Here is a 27,850-nt window from a genome sequence, read left to right as displayed (position 1 = left end):
AAAAAATCCTGCGTATTTTTAAAATTTTAAATCTTACATTATTTTATATAAACCATCTACAAAAATATAAAAGTTCATTATGATAGACTTATGAATGTTTTCTCTTATTCACAACTGACATAGTTAAGTACTTAATAAAGAACTCAACTACCTGATAAAACTAATATGAGCACTTACTAAACACTGGTGACAGAATCTCTTTAAAAATTGTAGTCATCAGCAAGATGGCAATAACTGCTTCCAGGGATACTATGGTGTTTAATGAAACAGTAAGTTTGTGAGCTTTCTCCAAGTTCTTGTTCCCACTGGAATATACATTATACATGAGAAAATTACAGGTCTGTACTCATAATCAAGTCAAATGGCCTTAAGGGTCAGCTCCTTTCTGCTGCTGCTGTTCCTTATACCCATCTTTACATACTAATGTTCAGGTATCTTCAAGGTGAAAAAGTCTCACCAATTGTTCGAGAACTCTCAGTGAGTTGAAAAGTCATTATGTTGTTTAAAAGTGACTGAATCCCTCTCTTTGCTTACCTTCATCAGAAAACCTTGTCTGGTTCTCTTTGCTTAGGTTTAGTTATCTCCCAGGAAATCTTCCTAGTTAATTAGATTATACAAGGTACATGAGGGAACACCTCATTTTCAATCTAAGGCAGTCCCTCACACCACCTCTTGAACCCTAGGAATGTCAAGAATTATCCTATATTGAGTTGGCTAACAGGAGAAGAGGCCAATGAATTCAATGGACATCCAAATGACATTTAATTTATGAGGAGTCTCTCCGAGGACTTAAGTGTAAGTGTCTCAATATATCTGGGGAAGTAGAATTGCCTTGGAATGTACTAAGGTGCAACATACATTAGGTATGAAAATAAGTCTTCTGTCTTAGAATTCAAGAACAGGTAGGCAATGAGAATAAATTTTATATTTTTTTAGAGATTCAAAAATTAAAGTTTTTCTGACTTGTAAAAGTTACATGAAATTATAGAATTTACATGTAAAAATTATATGGAAGTTACACTTGGGATGAAATTGTATATGATTGGTTTCACACTACAGAGGCGGTTGAGTTGTGAAAGAAATAGTATGGCTCTCCTGGAAACCCTGCATATTTAAAAAGTTTGCTAACCCCTGTTCTAGAATATACCATCTTAATAGTGCCTATCACTATAAAGATGCTATAGCATCTTTTTTAAAAAATAAATTTTAAATCATGTATGCACACAGAACTGGGGTACAAGCCAGAGGTGCAGGGGGTGAGAGGATTCACCAGAGACAGAGTGGGGAGCAGAACGGGCAGATCAACAAAGTATACTGCTCAGGGGAGCAGCAGGAAAGACAAGAGAGGTCTGCTGTACCATGTGGATCACCTCCAGGGCAGAGGATCTAACACTGAAATGGCTGCAGCTAGCTTGCAGTGCTGCATCCTAACCCCCTGCGCCATCAGGAGGGGCCTGCTATAGCATGTTATGAAAAGTGGAGAGGCAAATGAAAATGTTATGTAAGACAGCAAACCTTAGACATCTTGGATCAGATGCTTAAGCAATCCCAAGGGCCACCATCCACCAGGTATTTGGGATTTAATGCCCATTCCTACAAGACAATTTATTACAAGAAAGACCAAAGTTGAAAGGGCAAAAAAAAAAAAACTGGTGAACAAGGGGCTTTTTCCTTGGCCAATATTAGCACCAGCTTCTATAGAAAAACAAGCAGTTCTGCCTGCGTTGGTCTAAGGACATTCAGCAATTCCTTCATGAAGAGAAACTTGAAGTTCTCATGTGAACCCATGGAATATATATATATCTTAATAGAAGCTTAGACACACATATGCCCATAAAAATGCACCTCTCGTCTATGTAGTCTAGGCAGATCCATGTTGCCCTGTAAACTGCTGAAAAGGATGGGTTTAGGTTTTCTATGTCTGGAGAGGGCCCTCAGCTAACCATCTTCCCTTATTTCTTAACAGATTGTTTGATCTTAAGGGGTATCTAAAGGAGGATTTTGTGAGTGCAGAGGCACCACGCAAATACCCAGGCAATAAACACGCAATAGAAAGTTTGACAGGAGTAAAGGAATAGGGTATGAGGTTCCCTTGAAGAGAACAACCATAAATAAAGTGTTGGCTACATTTGTCCGTTCATATCATTTCTCCATGTTTTGTGATAAGCTTCGTTTCCTCCCTCACATTGTCTCCACAAAAGGGATAGACAAATTCTGCCCATAAATATCAAAAAAATCCAGCTAAGAGCTAATATAGATGAGGGAATGTACACTGGTACTCAAACAATATTTGAAAAGTTTGAAAAGTAGATGTAAATTGGATCATTGGCATTTAGCAGTGGGGAGCACCATGAAGCTACCTGCAGTCACTGCGGCATAAGTTCGATCCCCAGCCAGGGAGTTAACACACATGGTGCAGCAGACCTCCTCTTTTTCCCTGCTGCTCCTCTCAGCACTGTATTTCAGTCGATCTGCCTGTTCTACTCCCCACTCTGTCTCTGGTGCATCATCTCAACTCTCACACCTCTGGTTTGTACCCCAGTTCTTGTATGCATAAATATTCTTTTTTAAAAAGTCACTTCTGATTCTTAGAGATGAATAGAGACAAATTGGTAGAAATCCCAAGATTTCTCTCTGTGACAATAAATAAGGACACATGCTAAGAGAATACTAGTGTCTTCCCTGAAAGTCAAACAGCTGAAAACCTGCAGGCCCATATTCAGAACTAAACTGGATTTGACTTCACTGAAAAGGAAAATATGACCTTCATATTGACAGTTCTGGACAGGGAGTAGCCCCATCTCTCCCATACCTTTTTACCTACAAGAAATGTTGAAAAGAGCTCTTCTATCTAAATCAAAGAGAAGGAAGTCGACAAAAAATTGAATGAGGACATAAATCTACAGAGCTGGCAAGCCAAAGGCCAAGGCTCATATGTCAGTAATCACCCTAAATGCAAAGGAACAGAAGTAACCAGCAAAGGAATAGAGTGCATTATAAAACAGAACCCCATGTAGTCTCAGTTCTACAGTCAGATTTCTAGGGTTTATTATTGGTTTGCCTTTATTTGAACCTTTGTTTTGTTTCTGTATATTCCACATATAAGTGACACCATCTTGTCTTTTTTTTTTTGTCTTTTATATGGAATATAAATTTTTGGTAACTCAAGGGCACCTATCTGAGGCCCAAAGATAAACATGGACTCAAAATGAAAGGTTAGAAAACAATTCTAGAAGTAAGTGGTACTCTAAAAAAGGCAGGAAAAGCTATACTGATTATCAGATGAAATATATTTACAGCTAAAAAATGACAGGGATGGACATAATACAATGATGAAGTAATTGAGTATCAGAAGGACATAAAATGCATCAATGCATCCAGTGGAGAAGCATATAAATCAAAGTATATAAAGTAACCATTAAAAAACCTTAAGTTAGATATTGACAGCAACCCAATAGTAATAAGGAACTTCAACACCTACATACATATATCAATGAACAGATATCCAGAATGGAAAATCAAGAAAGGAATTACATCACAGAGGCATAACAGACCATTTTAAGACATGAACTCCCACAAAACTGAGAATTCCTTATGAGTGCAATGGAACATCTCCAAAATAGATCAGAATCAGGCTTACAAACAACTGTCAATAGATTCATAGACTGAAATCATATCAAGCATTTTATTTTATCACAGTGGTCTCAAAATTGAACTCAATCACAAAAAGCAAACAGGTAAAACCTCAGACAAGCTACTGAATTACTATTGGTTTGATGAGGATATCAAAGAAGAAATTTATAAAAACCTGGGGACAAAAATGTTGACATAAGCTACCACAAATTTTGGGATGCAGCAAAGCATTGCTAAGAGGGAAGTCTATAGTGGGCCTATATCAAAAAACAAGAAAGATCTCAAATAAATATTTTAACTGTACACCTAATCTAACTAGAAAGAGGACAAATGAAACCAAAAGCCAGATGTAGGAAGGAAAGAATAAAAATTAGAGCAGAAATAAACAATACAGATTCCTTTTTAAAGTTCAAAAGATCAGTAAAACCAAAAGTTAATTCTTTGAAAACATAAACAAAGTAGACAAATCTCTAGCTAAGCTCACTAAGAAAAGGAGAAAATTCTAATAAACAAGATCAAAAACCCAAGAGTGGTTACAACAGACATCTCAGTAATACAGGGAACATAAAAGACTACTATGAACATCTTCATGCCAATAAGTTGGATGGACATGGACAAATTTTTAAAGGCACAGAACCTTTGAAGATTGACTCAGGAAGAAATAGAAAACCTGAACAGACCAATTATATCCTTACAAGAAAGGAAGTTGAAACCGTTGTCAAAATTCAAAAAAAACAACAACACAAAAACACAAAACCCAAGACTATATGGTTTCACCAGTGAGTTTCAGCAAACCTTCAAGCACACATAACTATCCCTTTCAAACTCTTCCCCAAAAAATCGATGAAATGGAAATGCTTTCAGACACATTTTATGAGGCCAAGATTCTCTGCTATTAAAAGCAGACAGATAATAAAAATGAAAAGGTAGACTAATATCCCTGATGAACATAGACACAAAAATCTTAGCAAACAGATTTCAATAATACATTTATTTTATACATCATGACCAAGTGGACTTATTCCAGAAATGCAAGAATTAATCAGCATTCTAAAATCAGTCATTCACATCAACAAAAGATAAAAATCATAGTCATCTAAATACATACAGAGAAAGCATTTGACAAGATTCAACATCCATTTATGATAAAATTCTCCCCAAAATGGGGACTTTAACATACCACAAGTTAATCAAAAATCATATATGACAAAACTGCAGTAGACATTACACTAAATGGTGAGAGATTTAACACTTTCCCTTTGAGATCCGATCAAGATGAGGATGTCCACTTTTACAAATACTATTAAAAACAGTAATAGAAGACCAATTAGAGTAAAGTAGTCAGGAGAAAGATATAAAAGAAATCCAAATTGGGAACAACCCATATATCTGTCAGCATTTAAATGAATAAGCAGAGTCTCCCTGGTGGGGGCAAGGCAAAATGTCTCAGCACTATGAAGCTATCAGCAGCCCCTACAGAAAGAACTCGGCCCCCAGCCAGGGAGTGGACCAGGGCAGCAGACCTCTCCTGTTTCCCTGCTGCTCCTCTCAACAATGTATTTTAGTTGATCTGCCTGTTCTGCACCCCCACGCTGTCTCTGGTGAGTCCTCTCACAGCGCCCCCCCCCCACATCTGGCCTAACCCCACAAATTTTTGTATGCATAATAAATAAAATAAATCTTAAAAAATAAATGAATAAACAAAATATATAACACAATGAAGTAATACTCAGCTATTGAAAGAAATGAACTATTGTATGGTACATGCTACTTGTAGACTAAAATCAACAATTAAAAGGGTATCCCTCTCCCTTGTCTCACTAAAGAGCAAAACCCAAATTGCCAAACACAAGTGGACTGGCTTTGTGAAGAATCTGAGTCAACAATAAAACAAAATAGTTTCTGAACAAATCAGTAACTTCAAAGACAGACTTCAAGATTAATGGCATTGCTAAAACTCCCAGTTCCCAGAAGATAAGGCTCTAAATAGGTTAAATTTTAACAACCCTCCTTGTTTTCCTCCATGCATAAACAACATCAAATGGATACACTAACCAGACACCTCCCCGGACTTTGTAAAAATCCTTGAAAATGTGAAATATTTTTTGCAGACTGTATAACATTCTCATTATGGGGTTCACAATTCAGACAATTTTCCCAGAGCTACCTGGCCACTGTTCTCAGGCTTGAGTCCTCAGTTTTGATTCTTTAATAAACTCACCTGATTTTTTTCTTGCCTTTGTTTAAAGCACCGCCCTCAAAACATAATGCTAAGGAAAGAAGCCAGATACAAAAGGTCATATATTGTATGATTCTATTTATATGAAGCACATAAAATAAGTAACTCCACAGAGACAAAAAGCACGTTAGTCATTGCTTGGAATTAGAGAAAAGGGTGAATTGAGAGGGGCTGCTTAATGAGTATGGGTCTCCTCTGGAGTTAATGAAATGTTTTTAGAACTTGCTAGAGGTAAAGGCTTCACAGTGCTGTGAATGTGCTATCTGCCAGAGTTGTATGTTTATAAATGTTTAATTTTGTTAATTTTTCCTTAAAATGTAGTCCTATTTGAAATATATATATATTATCTAAGCCTATCGGCCTTTCCCTTTTTTATTTTTATTTTCTTATGGCCAAAAAGGCAGATCTGTTACGTAAAAGAGGAAAGGAATAAAGGACGCGGCTCAGACACAAGTGGGTGGAAGGAGCTGCCCATTAAAAGGACAGGTTTGTGAAAAGATACACCTGCAAGGAGGCAGGCAGGAAGTGCTGGGACAAGAGCTGCGCCGTCTTTCCCTTTTTGTATATTGCATGACCCTTGGAACACCCGAGAGCAATGCAGCCTATCTTAGGCCAATGCACACCGGTGAGATTGTACATCCTCTGTCACCCCTCCACCATAAAACATATCAATAAAATTTTGAATATGGCACCAGTGAGTTCATAGATGTACCTACTTAAGAAAGCTTGCCTGTTTCCTCCTTTTAAAAGGGCTCAGCTGCTTTGTCTCTTCCCCCTTCTGTCTCATCCCCAGCTTTGTCTCCTTCTATTGTCTCCCTACCTAATAGCTTTGCTTCCTTGTAATGCCAACCTTGTGATGTATTAGGATTTCTTAAGTTACTAGGGTGCAGAGCCTACCGTAGGGTGCATGTTCCATCATCTCCTAAGCGTAGGCCACCACGCATAGCACTTAAAGGGGACTCAGACTTCCTTAGCTGAGGTCAGTCAGTATGGCCACCTGTCAGAGTTTCTAAGACACTGGCCTGAATTTGACAGAGTGGGCACCAAGGAGGGTGTGGACTAACAGAATGCAACCCTGTGGCATGGCTAGTGTAAACTAGAATCACCAATGAAAAGAGTGCCGTTCTCCCTGGTCAAGTAAGGGGTGCAAGTCAAAGTGCCAAAATACAGCTGGACTGGCTCTTGAAAGTAGCTGTGTCAGCAACAGCAAAGACTCGTCTCCCGGCAAATAAAGTTCCCAGTTCCCAGAAGATAAGATTTTAAATAGATAGGGTAAATTTTAACAACCCCCCTTGTTTCCCTGAGTACATACACAACATCAACTAGACACAATAACCAGACACCTGCCTAGATGCTTGAAAATGTTTTCCTTGCCAACAATGTAAAGTTCTCATCTTTCCTAGAGTTATCTGGAGGCTGTTTCAGACTCAAGTTCTCACTCTTGGTTCTTAAATAAACTCATGTCACCTTTGCTTGACTCAATGTATTTAAGCCAGCGCTAGGGTCTTTCTAGGCACCCTGGAGGTGAGGATTCTGGAGACAAGAGACAGAGACTCAGCAAGTCGCCCCTCCTAAATCAACTGAGGCAACTGGGAGGGCTTCAAGAAGTTTCTACCTGGAGAGACTGTGAGTAAGGGCACAGTGAATAAGGGCAAAGAACAGGAGGATCTGGAGGGTAGCTCCCAGCAACTGCTGATTATTGCAAACATGCTGCTGCAGAGATATAGAGGTGATCTGTTCTCATTTGCAGTTATCTTATTAACATTCCTGTCTCTACTTGGGCTGAGTTACCTCTGCGGGAATTTAGAGGAGGGATGGAAGGAGCCAAAGACATTTACTCAGGTAACCAGCTCAGTGACCTTTCCGTGTATATTTTTGGAGTGAGCAACCTATCAGGTGCCTGAATGCAGGACATGAGAGACTCTGGAAGGTGAGAAGGGGCAGGGAGACAACAGATTCTTTCCTCTTGACAGGGCAGGAGAGATCAGACTGTCTGCATCTCTCAGACCCTATGCTCCCTTTGCCCACAGCTAAACCTTTGAATGAAAATAACCATGGGACATATTTTCAAGATTAATATTGTATCATCCAGCAGATTCCAGAAAGTCTGCTAAGCACTCAGGAACTTTTTGGGAACATTAAATGCATGCATTTTTAATAGAACATGACAGATTCCAATATTTATAAAAATTAAAAAAAATACTTTGTATGTAGCCAGTCAAGTCCATTTTCCATATAATAAAAATTGATGTCATGAACTTGACTTGGCTTCAGAATTTTGGAATCTTGTTGGGTTTCCCTCAATCTTAAACACTTTTCTTTCCCCCCAAATGAAAGAAAATAGCTTTATTTAAATTTTTGCTTATAAGAATAACCTATGCTGAGAGGAGTAAATTAGACTGAAAGAAAATACTACAAGAAAATTAAGCCCCTATTTCAACTCCCCACCCTCAAGAATCCATCCTGTGCCTGTTACGTGAAGGTCTGGAGGACAGGGGCGGGGGATGAGCATTTAGTGACTAAGTGACAAGTAGATTGAGAGTGGAGGTGCTTTGAGATCAAAGGAAAGAGAAAAATAAATCTTCAGAGATGTAGCAAGAACCAGTAGCCCCAGAAGAACATGCAACATCCCCCTTTCCCGCCCCTCACTACACACACCCTCATTAGACAGAAGAACAAATACATACGGCAAGGAGAAAGGCCATATTTGACCTCTGGGATTAGTAAAAACTAAAATGGGTGACAGGGCCTCAAATGCTGAGGGGAGGAGACAGAAGGGAGGCTGAGGCGGAAGGGGGCTAGTGAGGGAAGAAGTGGGCTGGCTCTTGACGCACTTTCTGCTGGTGGGAGGGGAACCAGGGACCCAAGCCCACTGGTGACGTTGCCCTCACGTGATCAGGAGCCGACGTGTGCAGAAGTCCCTCTCCGCCAGGTACCAGCTCCCTGTTCCCGTGGAGGAAGACAGATTTCACTCTGAGGCACAGAGGGGACAGCTGCCCCCAGCCCGGCAGGTTGGTACTCGCTGTGGGGCAGTAAGCGGAGGAAGCTCGGGGGTGGAGGTGGCAACCGACACAGGCTACCGAGGCTCGGGTCTGCTTTCCAGACACCACCCCCCTCCCACTCCCATTCATTTTGGCGCAGAAAATTGTGTGAGTGTTGGGGAAGCGGTCTGGGTACCATCTCTCATTACCCTGTATAAGTGCGGGTTTATGGATGAAAGAAACGTGAGAAGGACGCGTCTCCCTGGGGTGGCTACAAATCCACCTCCGTCTGCGGACTTCTGGGGTGGGGGTGGCAGAGAGCAAAGACCAGAGCGCGGCCAGGATTGGATTCTCTCTACCCCTTGCCCGAGGCCCATTTGTTTGGTGCAAGAAATGGAGGGCTTGGGGGTGGGGGGAAGCGGGGGAGGAGATTGAGAGCAACCAAGGGTTGAGAATGGGTACCAGTTGGAATCTCTTAGGAGGTGGGCGATCCGGTGACGTCTGGAAGGGAAGGACCAGAGAACAGGACGGCGAAGAAACAGCCTGATCCCTGGATCCCCGCAGGGCGGCGGGAGGAGGGCACAGCCTGCGAGCCCGGGATGGGGAGGGCGGACCCCGTAAAGGGGCCAGGCCTGCGTTCTCCGTATCTCTTCTCCACCTTCCGTCCATTTTGGAGCCGGAAACGGTGGGCTGCGGGGGCGGGGGGTGGGGGGAGAGGAGGTGCTGCAGAGCCGCGGGACAGAGGTTCAGTCCGGCCACCAGCTTCCTATTGCAGAGGAGCGACTTCTGAACTAGGAAGGGTTCAGAGGAGGTAACATGGACCAGACGTTGTGCGGAGTTTGGAAACAATTTCTTCCTTGCATCGCAGGAAAATGTAGTGTATGGGAGAGGCGGTGGGAGGGGTGGAATGGCAAGGCCGCTCTGGACATTTCTGCCTTGCCCCCCCCTCCTCAACCAACACCACTTTGGGAGAAGTGATGGGCTTTGTGCTCTCTGGGTGCCCTGGGGTGGGGGGCTTGGACGGGAGAGAACTGACAGCAGGATCAGCCTTCTGAATATCGCTGCTCTGAACTTCAGCCATTTCAGTGCAAGCAAAAGTGAGCTCAAAATTTGGGAGGAGGATTCAGAAACACTGGAAATTCCTTGCCCAGTCATAGAAAAATGGAGAACTTGGGATGGGTGGGGAGAACTGTAAAGGAGTATCCAGAGGCAAGGTCAAGGGTTTGGGCCAAAGTTGGATAAATTCTGACGCCTGGAGTGAGAAGAGAAGCAGTATCCCAGGGCCGGTCACTCTCAGTCTTCACACCCTTCTGTCTCTGGCCTCTCCGCAGGTCTTCAGGTCTGTGGTTGTAGGCACCAACCCAGGCAAGAAGAGGAAAGACCTGCAGGATCAGCGCAGGTCAGTGGGAGAGGGACTGCCCCAGGACCCTGGGAGCAGGAGTGGCTTAAGCCTGAGCAGTTGTGAGGTCACCCCTTTCCACCATCTCCTTCCAGTGGGGAGCCACTGCAGGGTCAGTCGGGACCCTAAAGGAACATGGTGCTTTTTGGGTGGTGAGACTAAGGGGGAGAACAAGCAGTGAGAGAAGCAGTGAGAGAAGAGAGGTGTGGCATCTGTGAAGCCTCCTGAGGTTCTTAGAATAGCCCTGGAAACTGGCCATTGCTCTGTTGGGTCTGTGGGTCTCTACGTCTTGCAACTGCCCGCGAGGTGGGAAAGAAGAGCTTGAGCAGGATTCCTGTAGGCCAAGGTAAGTTGGTACTAAGTTAACATTGATATGGACGTGGCCGTGGCCACAGTAAGGGACAGGTCTCTTATCCCTTGTCAGCACACCCCATTTAAAGTAGAGAGAAAGACCTGTGGAAGTTTTGGCAAGGTTGGTTCATATAAACATGTATGAGTTGGAAGAAACGGAAAAATATATGGGTGAGTGTGCACCAGGAAGTGGGGATGGACAGGGTCACCATCTTATTCCCCTGGCCTGAGTCGAAGGCAAGTGCTAAATTCCACCACCTCCATCCTCAGCTTGTTTTGTCTCCTCTTTGTCTCCCAGACAGGCAAAGGAGGGAAAATCTCAGCATGGAAAAGGTCTACAAAGAAAATGAAGGAAAGCCAGAAAATGAAGGAAAGCTGGAAAGCGGGGGAAAGCCAGAAGATGAAGTGGAGCCTGAGGACGGAGACAAGTCAGAGGAGGACGAAATGCCGCACATAAAGAGGAACCCAGAACACAGAAAGCGCCAGGACGAGGGGCAGGCAGACGACGGGGGACAATCGGAAGATGAGGGGCGGCAGAAGCAGCAGGGCAGGTCGGAGGAGGAGGGAAGTCCGTGCGGGGAGGGCGGGCCCGAGCCCCAGGGCCAGCCCGAGGGCGCGCTGCGGGCTGCCGAGAAGCGCCCGGCCGAGGATTACGTGCCCCGGAAAGCCAAAAGGAAAACGGACAGGGGGGCAGAGGACTCCCCCAAAGACTGTCAGGAGAACCTACAGGAAAGGCATGCGGGCAGTGAGGAGGTGATGAGAGAAGGTGGAGATGTGTCCCGGGCTCAGGAAGAGCTGAGGAAAAAGCAGAAAATGGGCGGTTTTCATTGGATGCAAAGAGATGTACAGGATCCTTTTGCCCCGAGGGGCCAACGGGGTGTCAGGGGAGTGCGGGGCGGAGGCAGGGGCCAGAAGGACTTAGAAGATGTTCCGTATGTGTAATGCCTTTGACCTTCAGTTCCCAGTTCTCTAGTGAGAACCTTGCCCCCTGCTTTCCCTGGCAGGCGTTTGCCAGGCTGTGTGCTTTGACCTCATGCTGATACTTTGCGTTAGGTGTCACTCGTGTTACCAGCAGCCTTTTGATCCAACTACAGTGCTTTGTCTATCGGTAGGGGAGTTTCCACCCATGTGCATGGAAGAGATGTTCATGGTACATTGTAAAGTAACAATAAAGAAAAACCAGTTTTCAGAACCGCATATACAGCATCAGCCCGTTTTTGACCAAAACAGATACACACACAGTTAATTACATAATGTAACCATGCACAGGGAAAAAACTGCAATGAGTAGACCAAAAGGGAATGGTTTTCTTTGTGTGGTGGCAGTAAAGGAGATTATTTTTTCGCTCATCTGTACTTTCCTTAAAAAAAATAAAATTACTTTTTTCATAAGATAAATAATAAAAGATTAAAATATAGGAAGATACATACCAAGTTATCAAAATAACTGGTCAATGAGTTAATGAAGGCCGCAGTGACACTTAAAATCCCTGTCGTCATGATGTGAAATGATCAGTAAAACTCACATTACCTCTGGGATTGGAAGCTGCTGTAATCAACCTAGCAGTTGCTACAGATACACTAAGGGACAGTCTTGTGACCAGTGAAATGATAAATCTTGCCTTCAGGGGCCGCAGAAATCAATGAGGTACAGAGTGTATGAGCTCTGTTGAACAGCCCTGCCCTTTCCCCAGCAAGATCAGCACCCTGTCAGAAGCTTGAGGAAGTTCTCTCCTTTTCCCCAGGAATAAGTCTAGGGAGCTAAGGGGGTAATGCCATGTCTGATGGGCACTCAAGGTCCTAACTGCTATTTGTGAGTTGGGGGTTCTCAGGTAACAAAGTCCCTTTGATTTCCTGGAGTCCCTGCTGAGTAAAATCCCTACTAGGTTTCTTCCTTCACTGTGGAAAAGGTCCCTCCTTTCGCCTTACAGGTTTGTTAACACGGACATGAAATGGGAAGACATGGTTTGTAAAATCTTAATATTTTTTTCAGGCATCAGTTACCACCAGACTTGCCGTTTTCAAAGAATTTATTTTACTCGTTCGGTAACTATAACTCATAATAGAAGCTTACAAAATCAGTACATTAATTATCAAGTCAAAAGGCCTCATTTCTTGGCTCAGTTCTGTCCCTGACTGAGCACATAGCCTTCAGAATGTAATTTCATTCTTTAGCAACTGAGCTTGCCACTCCCAGAGCAACAGCAGGGGAGGGATTATACCACAATTCATTTTAACCTAGTAGTGTTTCCCGAAGTTTGGTACCTACTTCCAGACCACAGGCATCAAAATCACCTAGATATATTATTTAAAGTGCAGAATCCTGGCTCCAACCTCAGCTGTAATGTATCTGAGTCTCTTCTGATTTGTCCTCGCAACGTGTATGCGCACACACCTTTTTCACTTTTAGCTCATTTAAATTTTTATCAAAGGATAAAGAGGGACTGCTACATAAACAGCATTTAGTCTGTTAAAAACTACAATCTGCCTTCTCATTCCACATCCCCACTCTCCAGGGGCAACTGCTTACAAAATCAGTACATTAATTATCAAGTTTGTTTTTCTGGTACTTACCTTCATATTTCCAAATAACATGCTATTTCTTTTTTAAAACAGTTTATTAAGTGTAATTTACATACCACAAAATGCACCATTTTAAAGTGTAGAATTCAGTAACTTTTAGTATTTTAACAGCATTCCGAAATCACCATGATCTAGTTACATAACATTATTATCATCCTGAAGTGAAAGACCATAGCCATTAGCATATATTGGTGCTTTCATTCTTTCTTCCTCCTAGCCCCTGGCAAACTCTGATCTACTTTTTATCTGCATGGATTTGACTACTCTGGACATTTTACATAAGTGGGATTGCACAATCTATAGCCTCTTGTATCTGACATCCTTCATGTACTGTAATGTTTTCCAGGTGCAGTCATGCTGTCGTGTGCCGTAGCGTGCATTGGCACTGAACGTTCGTGCACATGCTTTTGAGTGTAAATATGTTGTCAGTTTTCTTGACTATATAACTAGGACTAGAATTGCTGGGTCAAGATGTAACTCTATGTTCAACCTTTTGAGAATGGCTAAACTGTTTTCCAAAGCAACTGTGATATTTGACTATTCCATCAGCAGTGTATAAAGGTGCCAATGTCTCCATATCCTCACTGACACATGCCATTGTACTGAGGGTAGTGAGTGAAGTGCCACTGTAGTTTTATGCTTCCCTGATGGCTAACGCTGAACATTTTTTTAATATCTTTTTTTTTAAAGATTTATTTATTTATTCATACAGAACTGGGGTACAGGCCAGAGATGTGGAGGGTGAGAGGCTTCACAAGGGACAGAGCGGGGAGCAGAACAGGCAGATGGAGGAAGTACACTGCTGAGGGGAGCAGCGGGCGGGTCAGGAGAGGTCTGCTGCGCCAGGTGGATCTCCTCCTGGGCAGGCAGGGATCGAACTCATGCAGAAGTGGCTTAAGCTTCTTAGTGCAGTGCTTTAACCTGCTGAGCCACCAGGGAGGGCCCTTTTTAATATCTTTACTGGCCATTTGTATATCCTCTGGAGAAGTGTATAGTAGTCCCTCTTTATCTGTGGGGGATGCATTATAAGATCCCCAGTGTATGCCTGAAGTCAAAGGTAGTGTTACAAGGCATTATAAGATCCCCAGTGTATGCCTGAAGTCAAAGGTAGTGTTACAAGGCAGGGAGAGGTGCACCCCTGAACCCCCAAACCTGCCTGCTCTAAATAGGTTCTGCCAGCCACCACATCAAGACAAATCATATAAGACCTTCAATGAAAAAAAAAACTTTAATAAAATTAGTGTGCAATACAGAAAAAATAAACAATATAGTTTCTAAATCAAACACCCAGACACCCATCCCCTTGTGTGTAAAAGTCCACCCAAAAGGGATTGGCCCAAAGCAAGGCCTGAAAGCCCGCCACACGTCTAAAGCACGTTCCGGCAGGGACCCAAGGCAAAAGGGTCAGAAATGTCCAGATAAATCTGGAGTAAAAGAGCAAAATCAAAATCAAGATTAAATGCTGCCATAGTCAACCTCCCCAGGGGTCTCTCACCCACAGCTGTTTCAGCCAGTCCAGGGCCAAGAAGAAGCAAGTGCAGTTTCTTCACATGTCTCTGTCCCTTGTGCCTCCCTCAGGTCTCCCTTTGACTCTCCATCCTGCTTCCTTCCTCTTCAGTCTCCTCTCTCCTCCCAGCTCCACCCTCCCTTTGGGTGGGGCAAGGAACCTGGAACCTCCCCTTTTCCTGGGGACCACTCTGTTACTGTAGTACTGAGTCCCATATACCTTGCTTTTGCTATACAGATAGACCTACAATAAAGTTTAACATAAAATTAGGCACAGTAAGAGATTAACAGCAAGAACTAACATTAGAATGATTTACTGCTATAAAAGTTAAATGCATTCTTACTCTCTCACTTTCTCAAACCTATCTTATAGTAGTGACTATAAAAGTTGTGGACCACAGATTTCCACAAGTAACTGAAACTGCAAAAGAGGAAACTGTGGTTAAGGGGTGGGGGAGGAACCACTGTATTCAAATCCTTTATCCATTTTTAAATTGGGTTGTTGGTTTTCAAGTGCTGATTTGTAGGGGTTTTCTGTTTTCTTGGACACAAGTTCCTTATCAGATGTCTGACTTGCAACTGCTATTTCTTGACTTACTAACTTTTGTCATTATTTATATGGGTTCTGTTACGATAATTGAGTAGCTCTGTCTTGCTACCACAATTACCTCACTATACAACATATAATGTAGATGTTAGCATTCCTGGGAGCCTGTTGTTTAAATCTGAGGAACAAGTGTGCATTTGTCAGGCTAAACTAAGTTCATGGTAGGGAAGCTAGCAATCTGAAAACAGCGGTGTCTCTACACAACAAAGTTTCATGAGGATTGGGGGTAAAAGAGACTCTCCTCCCTCTTATTTTCCAGAGCTTCAGGCTAATCATGACACCACCACAGCAATACACGGAAGTGTTGTGCTCATTTCTCTCCACCGTCGTCTAGAAATGATACAAATCAGCATTACTTCATTTAAAAAATATTTCTAGCTCCTTACCTCTGAAAAACAGTTCTGAAAGGGTTGTCATGCCCTCCATGTAGGTGACTGGACTGAGGGCCAGAGACCACAACTGACCATATGCTTCTCAGGGTGATTTTACTGGACTCTGAGAGAATAGTTCAGCCCTCCTACTTCAAGCCTATATTATTTGGCAAACCCAAGCTGTAGCTGGCTGCTCTATGCTTTCCATTTTTGTGCTATGGGAGTTCATCTCCATGCCTGTAAAATTCTCCTTTATAATCCAAAGGGAAAGAGGGCAGGAAAAGATTTGAAACTTTATAACTAGCAGTGAACAGAATGCCAGTATTTGGAGGCTATTAAGCCTTCCATCTGTCTACTTTGAGTCCCCAGATAATGGTCAGTGTTGTTAAGGATAGCCACATGATAAATGATATCTATTTTGCTTGTCCTTCACTACCCTTCGAAAGCCAAGAAATGCTTTATAGGTAAGGAGAGAGATGTTTCTGAGAATACATCCCAATTCCCTGTCTACTGTAAGCCACTACAGCAAACGAGTTTGCACTTCTTTTGAGAACCAAAGGGTACTTTCATCAACTATTATATTTAAGTTCCAAAACAAACAAGACTATTTCTTAATTTAAGCTCCAAATAGAAAGCTTTAAAAAATGCCACTCTTGCTTACACGAGGAGACATAGTTGGATAAATTGTGAAATAACAAATTTTCTTAAAACCATAGAGAACTAAAGTCACAGGGCCAACAGTTACTCCAAAATCTAGAGAGAGACCCTTGAAGGGAGAAATAGAACCCAAACATTGCTTACCTGGGATAGTTACCACCAAACACCATGTTAAACAGCAAGAAAATTTGGCTTGAAATTCCTAATACAGGGCCCTTCCTGGCGGTGCAGGGGTTAAGTCTTGGTGCTATCAAGCTATTGTCAGCCACTGTGGTCTGGGTTCAATCCCCAGCCAGGGAGGTGACCCAATGGGTACAGCAGACCTCCCCTGTCTTGCCCGCTGCTCCCCTCAGCAGTGTATATCAGTAGATCCATTTGATCTGCTCCCCACTCTGTCTCTGGTGAATCTCATCCTCTCACCGCCCTCTCCCCCACCTCTGGCCTCCACCCCAGTTCTTGTATGCATAAACAAATAAAGTAAATCTTGGGAAGAAAGAAATTGCTAATCCATTTCTAAACACTGTCAGGGTTAGCATGAGTCTGAAGTGCTTTAGGGTCATAGACATAACGGGATGTGCACTCACTTCCAGGCTTTCCTCAAAAATTTCACTAGGAAGATCATGGAATATCTGGGGGGGAGGAATAAAATGAAGTCCCGCCCTATAATTCCAAACAGGAGCAGGAAAACAGCAGCCACTTCTGAAATTCCACCCAGACTGATCTTGCTAGGAAACAGAACTTACTCTGCAGGGAGAAAGATGACCAACTCTATCCTGAAGGCACTGGTGGAAACCAACTGCAGTTAAGGGAAGGAAGGAGAAAAACAAAAAAGTCCTAAGAAGGGAGAGGGCAGGCAGGCCTGCTGTGCTTAGCACTACAGCCGCAGGGAAGGGCAGTGTGAAGTTTGTGCTACTGAGGCGAGGGTCGCGGGGCTTGTTTCAGATAAAGACTTGACCAGGGCATCAGAGAACGCCCTTCCCTTTCCGCAACACCATCCAAAGAAACATTGAATAAAAATAACGATGGAGGACAGCAAGGAACATTTTCCTTCTGAGGAGAAGCACAAAAGGAAGCTGCAAAGCCAAATGGAAAGAATCAGAGCCAAATGGGAAGAAAACATCAAACTCAGTCCAACTTGTAACTAGATTAAAACAAACCTCCGCACAAAAAGCTTAGCAGGAAAGACATTCTCGTTTCCGAGCATAAACTATTTACCTCAGGAATGCCAGTCTTATCTCCAGCCAGTTTTCAACTAAAAATGATGAGGCTACATGAGTCAACTTGTTAGTTATATTCTTATATACTAGAAATGAATTGGACTTTGAAAGTTAAACAATCTCATTTATTATAGTACCAAAAAGTCGACCATGTAGGTGTGAATCTGACAACATCTGCACAGGACTTGTTTGCTGGAAACAATAAAACACCAATAAAAAATATTTAGGGGAATATACTGTGTTCACAGATTGGAAGAACTAACATTAAGAAGTCAGTATTCTTCAGTTTGAGGTATATCCCAGCAAAAATCAGAGCAAGGTTGTTTTGGTTTTGTTTTTGTTGTGATCGTTATTAACAAGCTAGTTATAAAATTTAAGTGAAAACTTAAAAGAGCTAGAATTACCAAAGTATTCAGAAAAATAGGAAGAAACTGATAAACACACATATACAAATATAAAGGCAAATACACACAATAAATAGAGATATGTATGTAGATTTAAATGTGTGCATAGTTAGTATACTAATGGCACCTCCTTGCTCTATTACCTGAGAAGTTCTAGAAGCAATGACACCCCAGTAGCAACCAGAATCCCCTGTACTCAGATCTTAGTTACTAAATATGACTATCCAATAAAAGTAACCAAGACATCTTAGAGAAATGGCCTATGGTGGAGCTGCGAAAAAGAAAATACAAGATGACCCTGGAATACCTTATAGTGTCAGAAAGCAAGAAAAGAAGAAGAAGCCAAGAAAATATGCCAGCATGCCAATCTGAAAGAGTTCCCAATGGCCAAGAATGGAATAAATAATTTGGGCAAAAAAAAGATAGTGTTAAGATTATAATCCAAAATATTTCAGAATCTAGTTGTGTCAATAAATAAATGGGGAAGGGGGAACTCTTCTTTGTAAAATCATGTGAAATATTAAAAATACAAGGAATGGCCCCCCCTGGTGGCACAGTGGGTTAAAGCACTGCACTAAGAAGCTTAAGCCGCTTCCGCATGAGTTCGATCCTGCCTGCCCCAGAGGAGCTCCACATGGCGTGGCAGACCTCTCCTGACCCGCCCGCTGCTCCCCTCAGCAGTGTACTTCGTCCATCTGCCTGTTCTGCTCCCCGCTCTGTCTCTGGTGAATCCTCTCACCCTCCGCATCTCTGGCCTGTACCCCAGTTCCGTATGAATAAATAAATAAATCTTTAAAAAAAATACAAGGAATGAGGAATACCAAAAATGTCACAACCCCATGGTAATAACTGCTGCAAGTAAAATCCACAGAATATCGGAATAGCATCAAAATGATCACATATTTATTAATTACTATGGCTGTTTTCAAACATAGATTCAAAAATTCTTCAAACTCCAGGAGGTAGAGTTTAATTCTCCACCTCTTAGGTATGGTCTACCCTGGTAACTTGCTTCAATCAAGTAATGCCAGTCTTATCTCCAGCCAGTTTTCAACTAAAAATGATGAGGCTACATGAGTCAACTTGTTAGTTATATTCTTATATACTAGAAATGAATTGGACTTTGAAAGTTAAACAATCTCATTTATAATAGTACCAAAAAGTCAACCATGTAGGTGTGAATCTGACAACATCTGCACAGGACTTGTTTGCTGGAAACAATAAAACACCAATAAAATCTGTCAAATGCTCCTTTTCTCTTCGAACAATGCATTACTTTTATCTTACCTGACCTGGACCTTTTGACATTGGAGTGGTTACAAAGTTGGACCAGGTAAGTTTTTGCCCTTATAGCACCTTCAGTTAAGTGAGGGACAGAGTGAAAGTGGTCTAAAGGATCATGTAGCACAGACAACAAAGGTAGACTCAAAAGGTCAGGAAAGACTTTTTTCCTGAAGTACCCAGCTTGCAGCAAGAGCACTCTTCCTAAGAACAATCAAGACAGGAGCAAGTTGCCTAGCCATGCTCACATGGTCCCTTTAAGCCCTGCAAAATGCTCTATAGAGATGTGGACCTGGAGGCTTATGCAAAGCGACCTTGAGACTCTAGAAGTTTAAGCAGACCAACCAGGGATTCCTATTACTATGGCCGTGGGCATGTGAAATGGCAGTGGTGTGACAGGTCACTTCAGGTTCACAGCAATTCCTAAGAATCAGGCCACTCTGAACAGCCATGCAGAACTTTGTGGAACTTTTGAAACTTATCAATGTCAAATTTCCAAATCTCAGGAAACGTGGAGGCAGGAGGGATGGTAGAAGTTTACTTCTGGAGCAGATCTGATCTAAGTGGATATCGATCCAGGCTGTGTGTGTACCCCTCACATCAAAACATGAGTGGGCTACTTCCAGTTGACTAAAGTGATGGAATGTGTTGGATCAGCTCATACTCTGAAATAGCAAATCATCTCAGATCGTAGCCTCTGAGGTATACTCTACAGGCAAACCTTTGCATCTGAAGCAGATTTTGCCATACTGGAAGGGAAGTTTTCAAGACATACACATCATGATAGAGAAGTGATGGAGAAGAACAGACATCTCAAACTCTTTATGGGATAAGCTTTGACGCAGCAATGAAGGAAGATGCAGGAGGAGTTGTCGAATATAGTTCCTAAGACCGCAAAGCCATGGAAGACACATGTAAGGGAAGCTTAGATATCATAGTCTCATGTGAGAGCTTCTGTTTTTTTTTTTTAGATTTCTTTATTTATGCATAGAAGAACTGTGTTATAGACCAGAAGTTGTGGTGGTGGTAGAGAGAGGATTCATCAGGGACAGAGTAGGGAGCAGAACAGAAGGATCTACTGAGATACACTGCTGAGGGTGGCAGCAATCAAGACAGGAGAGGTCTGCTATGCCATGTAAGTCAGCTTCTTGGCCAGGATCAATCTCAGGCCAGAGCTGAGATAGCATGATAGTGCTGAGACTTAACCCCTATGTCACAAGGGAGTCCCCTCATACAAGAGCTTCTGAGTGGTAAAATAAAATATTACCTCGTTTTCCTCCTCCCCATGCCTGTCGCCCTGATCCCACATACAAACATGCACGAAAGGGAAAAGTGTAAGTCAACGTTTGCTAAGGGAGTTAGGATGGTGTGAGGACACCTTGTGCATCATGGACAGGGGAGGGGAAAGCCTTCCAGCTGGAATGACTTCAGAGACTGGGTGATGGAGGCTAGACCTCTAAGAATAAGCAGGACAGGGATCTAGGAGAAAGAGGAGGGAAATCAGGAGAAAGAACAGGGCATGCAAAGACAAAGAGAGAGAAGGAGGCATACTGGGGGCCAGTATGGGAGAATTCCTTTTGGATGGGGTAGAGATGCTGATGACAAGGCTGGAGAAGTTATCCTGAGACTCAAGTTTGATGCTGAATGTCAGGGCTAGAAAAGTAGGATTTATCTTGGGAATGGTGAGGTTGCCGCTTAGGGCTTCTATCAGGAAAGTGATGTGTGGAAAATAAGGATGAGTGGTACTTAATTTGATAGCAATGTGAGAGGGAGATTGGAGAAGAGAGCGATTTGCTGAAGGCAGGTAGGACGGTAGGGCAGAGGTTACCTCACTCGTCATGCCTCAACCTGCACCAAACCTCTTCTGAGAATTACTCCAAGCTGTGAACCCAAATGTCCTTCAAAGGGCAAATGGATAAATCAACTGTGGCACATCCATGTAACAGAATACTACTCAGCAAAAAGAAAGGAATGAACTATAGATACATGAAACAACTTAAATGAATTTCCTGGGCATTAGGGTAAGTGAAAGAAGCCTGTCTATATATGACATGCTGTAAAAGGCAAAACTAGAGGAACTGAGTATAGATCAGTGGTTATCAGAGTTAGGGGGTAAGTTATGACTACAAAAGGGTAGTGCGAGGGATTCTGGGGGGAATGGAGGGTGGATACACAAATCTAAACATTTCTTAGACCTCATAGACCCCAAAGGGTCAGTTTTGCTGTATCATAATAAGTTTTAAAACATTATCAGTGTTGCTCCCCATTACACAGTACCATCTGAAAGAATGGAAACATTTTGTGATAGTTAATCATTATATCCTTAGAATTTGCTAGCTATCTCTACATTTAAAACTCGCCCTCAAATACCAGAAAATATAACCCTCAACTGTGAAATAAATCATTCTCATTTAAATATAAATTTAAAACAGTAAGTCAGCGAATAGATTTTTTCCACCCCTTCTTTCTCCGTGGTGGGCTCCATTGCTGACCTAAGCTTTCCACAGTGACCATCACAGACAAAAGGCCCCTCCCTGCCCCCTTCCCCTGACTCTCCAGCTGGTTTCGGAGGACAGATTGTCATTCTGGCACTAACACACCTCAGCGTACTGTTGGATTCTAAGCTGCAGGGCTTTCCCCATATACATATATATGTATATATGCCCATATGTGTGTATATACATATATATATATGTATTATATATTTTTACAGCAGTGATATTCTGCCTTCTGATTATAGCAATTATGCCTATTGATAGTTCACTTTTTTCCCTCAAATTTTATTGCCAGCCATTTGCATAGCATATAACTTTGGGGGGATACTTCACCCCTCCGTAGTTGTACATGCTTCACTCATCCTCCACCAAAACTCCCTTCTTTCTTCTTCCTTCCTCTATCCCCTCTTCCCGATCCCCTATGGTAACCAGTACAGTTTAAAGAGTCCAAAAATTATTTTGTTGTGCTTTTGCCAGTAGCTCATTGTTTAAAGGAACAAAATGAATAACACCAGTATATCTCCAGAATACCACAAATGAATGAAAATCCCACCTGCTGATAAGCCTCACATTCAATGGTTAGACAAAGGGAACTTCTTCCCTCTGAGTGTTTCATGATTGTCCAAGAGCTATTTTCAAGCATATTTCTTTGAATTCCAAAACAAAGTTCACTCAGCAGAGAGCAGACTTTAATATACACTTATCTGATCAACCCAACAAGGCATAGGGGACAGGAGGTCAGGAGGTGGGTCTGAAGCCTCTCTTTGAAACCCAAGGGGAAGCCATTCAGCAATCATCAATGAAAAAGCCAGACATTTAACACTTGATAATTTGAGCTCAGTCAGAAAGAGGGAAAATAGTGGATTATTTATATAAAATTGCCAACAAGAGAAAACTGGGTCTCTTTCTATAAATTTGGGATCAATTTTTAAAGGTGTGGTTTTAGTAGGATTTAAAGAAATCTTAACACATCAATGCATTGTGGAAACTGTCACTTCATTTTGTAGCCGTTAGAAAACTTTTCCAAAGTCGTAAAAATGGATAGCTAATTTGTCCTCCATTTATATAAAATATTTCTTATGTGGCATCTCTTTATTAATATCATGTTTTATGCCTGCTGATTAAGACATCGGACATGACAGAAAACTGTTCAAGAGAACCTGAAAAAAATAAAACAAAACCTCACACCCTGGCTCCACACCCTGGCTCCTAGATTCTTTCTTAGCCTTTGCCCCCACCCCCACTCCACCTACCACATTCCCCCATTTGAATACTAGAGAGCACTCCGGGGAAATGGTGGACTGAAGGGTCTTGGGGGAAGAAAGGGAGGAGAAAAACGGGGAGCAGAGAGAAGATGATTGCGCAAAGGAGAGGTGGTCGATTAGCCCCAAGAGGCTGATCCTCTCCCTGGGTTTCTGAGAAAGGCTACTGGAAACTTCAGGGCGAAGATACCAGTTTTATTGTCTCCGATTGGCAAAAGCGAAGAAAGATTGACAGTATCAAGTGGAGGGAAGGTAGGGGGCGGGCTGCTGCGAGAGCCGGGAGGAGTAACTGAGGACTCCAGCTCATTGATGACGCGTCCCTCACGTGACCAGGAGTCGACGTGTGCAGAAGTCCTCACAGTCCGGGGCCTGTGTCCCTGTAGCAGCTCCCTATAGCTGGAGAAGGAGAAAAGTGCCTGGATCCTTTCAGGTCAGTATAGATATGGGCGCTGCCTTGGGGGCCCCGGGCTTGAGCGGCCAGAGCGCACAAACCAAGCAGTGCCGCCACCGCGTTCCCCACACAACTCTTCTGCAAACTCCCATTTTTTTTTTTGTGCAGGAAAATGTGGGCTGTTTGCATGGGGCGGGCGGAGGGAGAAGGAGTCAATGGAGGGTCCCGGGAGCGGACAGAACAATTTGGGAAGAACTTGCAGTCTCCCACTCCTTGGTTGCAGGGGGCCGCTGGGCACCGGGGAGGGAGGGCGGGGTTCCCTTAGGAGGGAGAGGATGAGGATGTGGGGAAACTTTAGACGAACAAGGCCTAGAATGGCGAAGGGGCGTCGGGATTCAGGTACTAGCCCTCTCACCAAGCACTCCTGCCGGTCTGCAGAACTCTTGATCTTTGGGGAGCAACACAAATCGAGTGAGGAAACAGGGAGGAAAGTACCCCCCGGATCCGTTCAGGTCAGTGTAAGGGTGTAACTGCCTCGGGTCCCTTTGGGTGGGGGTGGGACTGTGGGTGACACCAAAGCGCACCCCGGGGTCGTCGCAGCCTCTCCCCCCGCCCCCCGTCCGGACTGAGCGCTGGAGGCCTGTGCGGAGCCTGCAGCGGAAATGGGGTGGGGGCGGGGGGCCTGGGTCCCGGAGCTTGGAGAGATGCCGAGGGGGGAGGGGAGGCCGGAGACTGGACCCGCGGGGCTCAGGTGAGTGGCCGGAGGTTGGGACGGCGTGGGGAAGCCCGAAAGGGCGGGAGCGGTGGAGCGCACAGGCGAGGGAGGGGTTAATTGCTTCCGCGCTGCTCCCTTTCTGGGCTAGGAGAGGCCTGTAGCAGGGCCTGCTGGGAAATGGTGGGCTGGAGCGGGAGGAGAAGAGCAGGAGCGAGAGGGGGAAGGGGGGGCGAAGGGGTGGAGCCTGGGGCGTTGGGAGCTTGAGGATCTGGCATTCTCTAGTTGGATAACTTGGACAGTTAGGGGCCTGGTGCAGAAAAGGCCAGTATCAGTGGGAACCCCATACTCTGCTTGATGGTCTCTGCTTGACATCTGGGCGTTTTGTTACCGTGTTTTTAGGATTTATTCAAAAAGGCAATAAAGAACAATACTCAACATGCAAAAGTCTTGTGAAGAAAGTGAAGGAAAACCACAGACCATGCCAAAGACGGAGGAGGAAGACCACCCTTCGGAAGATGTACCCCAGGATGCAGATGGACATCCTCAACCTTCTGAAGACGGTGCAAACCAGGAAGCAGAAAGAAGCCCTGGAGGAGGGCTGACTCCACCTGGCCAGGGATTTAAAGAGGACACCCCTGTTAGGCATTTGGACCCTGAAGAAATGATTAGAGGAGTAGATGAGTTGGAAAGGCTTAGGGAAGAGATAAGAAGAGTAAGAAACAAGTTTGTGATGATGCATTGGAAGCAAAGACATTCACGCAGTCGTCCTTATCCTGTGTGCTTTAGGCCTTGAATTTTTATTTTTGTCTGATATTAAAATCTAGCCCCTGCTTTCTTTCTCTTAGCATTTTCTGATGTATCTTTGACCTTCGTTTTACTTTTAATCATCTGGTGGAATTTGGCTTTAGGCAGTGTCCTTGTTACCAGCATCTCATAGGATTTTGGATTTTGACCAAATCCAGGTCTATTTTTCAGTTGGGAAGTTTGACGCATATGCATGAAAATATGTTCATTCCATTTTGTGAAGTCAAACAGAACAGGTTACAGAGTAACAGATTTAGCATCAGTTCACGTATGTAGGATAAAACCCCAAATACTGTGTATGTGTGCGTAGGTGTGTACGCATACATACATACATCAAACATTTAACTGTTTATTTCTGTGTGGTATGAGTTGTTTGTTTTTATTTTTGGTTTTTTTTTTTGGTTATATGTCTTTTTTTTTAATGAGCACATGTCACACACAAAAGGAATTAAAGACTTTTTATAAGAATCAAATTGCAACCAGCTTGTAAGGGCAGTGGGGCACCTAAACTCAAGCTATTAAGAAATGTAAACCTCAAGTTACCTCTGCACTTCTAGCTGGAGGAATAAAACTGGCAATTATTACAGATGCACTTGCTTAAGACTCCATCTTTTCAAGGTGATAGCAGTTGCCTCACCGGGCTGGGGGGTTGGGGGGTGGGGAGGCGGGGGGAGGGGAAGAAGTGCAGTGACTGAGCTGCACTCCTGGGCTCTGCCTCCCCCTGTGCCCACAACCCCAGCCATGCAGGGCAGCAGTGATCTGAGGCAGGACCCTGGCACCACTCGGCCAGCGCTCAGGAAGAAGCCCACTAGCAGGGAGGGGGGCTCCACGCCAGGGCCCTGGTGTTGCGCCCCACCCCAAGCTCTTCCCCAGCCCTGCCTACTGGGTGCTGCCGTCCTTCTGCGGGGTCCTTTGCTCTGCCGGCCCCCACTGTTGCTGGAGCCCTGGAGTGTCCAGGCCCAAAGCCTCACAGTTTCCTGGAGCCCCCAGCCCCCCTCAGTCTTCCAAAGCCTCTGCATTATTGTGACACTTGCTGCTGTGGGGTTGCCGGGGCAACCAGGCCTTGCAGAGCTCTTAGCAAGACAGCCCTTCCTGCTCTCCATCACTGGGCCCCTGGTCGCCATAGGAGTCGGACTTGATGAGTCCCTTCTGGGGACTGGATCCAGGTACCAGTTTGAAAGCAAAACCTGCTGTTGGCAGACTTGCTGCTTTAGCTGTAAGGACTAAGTCTCTGTTCTGAAGGCCCCTAGCAGTCCCAACCTCCTGGTTCAGAAGACTCTTGGAATGTATGCAAATTACACAAAAGGATGAAAGAAACAGGAATAAGGAAATTGCCTCCTTTACCTCACCCCACCCCCACAGTTGTAATGTGAAAAAACAAAAAAACTCAGAAAGGCATTAAGAACTTTATGAGTGACAATGGCTGCTATGTAATTGCTGCAAATTATATTTCCCCTATAGAACAAAGACTATTATTTTCTCCGTGATCTTCCCACATGCTTGTGTTTCACTGACACTCAGGTTTAATATTTTATTGATTTCTTGATTGATTATTACTAAAGAGCCAATAGATTTCTCCAGATTATGCTACTGAATGAAAAATCTTCATCTTTTTATTTCTCTGGCATGACAAGCAATTCCAAAAAGAAACTGCATGGGATGGATTGCACACCTAATATTTCAAACATCAAAGTCTTGCATATTCATCTACATCAGAATCACTTGGGGGGCATCTTTAAAATGCTGATCTGGGTCCCATGTAAGCAGCACTGACTGGAGGTGGGCTGTAGAAGTTACATAGTTAAACAAGCTCCTGCAGGTGATTATGTCACATAATGAAGCACGAAGACAACAAATGTATATAGTATGCTTTCCATTATTACAAACAGGAACGAGATAATCAGAAGAAAATATTGATGAATGTTTACTGAAATTCAGGAAGTTGAGAGGCCTATGTAGCATTTATGTAAATGTGAGCTTTTACTTTTTTAAAGATTTACTTATGCATGCAGAACTGGGGTACAGGCCAGAGATGAGGAGGGTGAGAGGATTCACCAGAGACAGAGTGGGGAGCAGAACAGGCAGTACTGCTGAGGGGAGCAGAGGCTGGACAAGAGAGGTCTGCTGCTCCATGTGGGTCAACTCCCTGACTAGGGATAGTGCTCATGCTGCAAATTGCTTCATAGTGCTGTGCTTTAACCCCTTGTTCTACCAGGGAGGCCCCAGAATTATGTACTATTGGAAACTGATCTTAATGTAAACACAATATCAAGCTGTTATTTTTGTTCTTTCATCTTAGAGAATAAAACAGTTTACTCTGTGATATGGGTGCTTCACTTTCATATCTAAGATTCACATTTCTCCCCAGCCTCATTGTTTCTAAAACAAGTTAAATAAGAATATAATTCTTATTTTAGATTCAAATTAAATCCAGTTTTAAAATTCAATTAATAATGCTTAAGTTAGGCAAATTTTAGAACATTGATATTTGATGAGTTTCATAGTTCACAAATGCAAAGGATTAGTGCTTTCCAAAATGATTTTTCTTAACACCATGTTCAGCCATGGAGTCACATTATCAATATGAATAAAATATATCAAGTTGTCTTTTTTTTGATCAGCTGATAAAACAGTGAGCCAGTCTGTGCCCTTCAACTTTGTTTTTATTTTTCATTGTATGATGCCATCTTAGGGCAGCTTCATGTCTTCATCTCATTCTACTAGGTTATGGTAGCTGGATGGATGCAGTTCAGGCTAGAGTGAGATGTGGGTCCAGGGGCCACCCTAAGCCAGTTTGACAAGACATGATGGACCCATCCCCCTGGCGTCCAGAGGGATGCCACCCAGTCAGGATGTGGAGGGGCTCCCCCAAGCCCCACTCCTCTCCAGGGGGCTCTGGCTTTGGCTTCTGCCCGCCAGCCTGCAGGGGGCACCAGACCTCCAAGCGATGGCCAG

The 27,850-nt window shown here is 43.5% G+C and overlaps 2 protein-coding genes across 6 annotated transcripts; both read left to right on the top strand.

Annotated features, from left to right (window-relative positions):
- The first annotated feature begins 8,763 nt into the window (after nt 1-8,763).
- On the top strand, nt 8,764-11,800 carry TCEAL5 (transcription elongation factor A (SII)-like 5). 5 transcript variants are annotated; one of them, XM_012727034.1, is made up of 3 exons: nt 8,764-8,883; nt 10,185-10,252; nt 10,906-11,800. In XM_012727034.1, exon 3 carries the CDS (start codon nt 10,928-10,930, stop codon nt 11,543-11,545), a length of 618 nt encoding a protein of 205 aa, XP_012582488.1. In that variant the 5' UTR covers nt 8,764-8,883; nt 10,185-10,252; nt 10,906-10,927; the 3' UTR covers nt 11,546-11,800. The 5 variants fall into 5 exon arrangements, with proteins under 5 accessions (XP_012582488.1, XP_012582487.1, XP_004685714.1 ...); XM_012727033.1 differs by having other exon boundaries at nt 10,902-11,800; XM_012727035.1 differs by lacking the exon at nt 8,764-8,883 and adding an exon at nt 9,643-9,664 and having other exon boundaries at nt 10,902-11,800.
- An 11,521-nt stretch (nt 11,801-23,321) lies between these two features.
- Nucleotides 23,322-25,485, top strand: TCEAL8 (transcription elongation factor A (SII)-like 8). The gene is made up of 3 exons (XM_012727045.1): nt 23,322-23,415; nt 23,815-23,888; nt 24,491-25,485. Exon 3 carries the CDS (start codon nt 24,528-24,530, stop codon nt 24,882-24,884), a length of 357 nt encoding a protein of 118 aa, XP_012582499.1. The 5' UTR covers nt 23,322-23,415; nt 23,815-23,888; nt 24,491-24,527; the 3' UTR covers nt 24,885-25,485.
- Nucleotides 25,486-27,850: the final 2,365 nt, after the last annotated feature.

The sequence above is a fragment of the Condylura cristata genome, unplaced genomic scaffold (genome assembly GCF_000260355.1).
Source record: "Condylura cristata isolate star-nosed mole 26May11 unplaced genomic scaffold, ConCri1.0 scaffold00019, whole genome shotgun sequence".
Classification (NCBI taxonomy): Eukaryota; Metazoa; Chordata; class Mammalia; order Eulipotyphla; family Talpidae; genus Condylura; species Condylura cristata.
The sequence above is the reverse complement of the archived record's forward strand: the minus strand, read 5'-3'. Positions and strand labels throughout refer to the sequence as shown.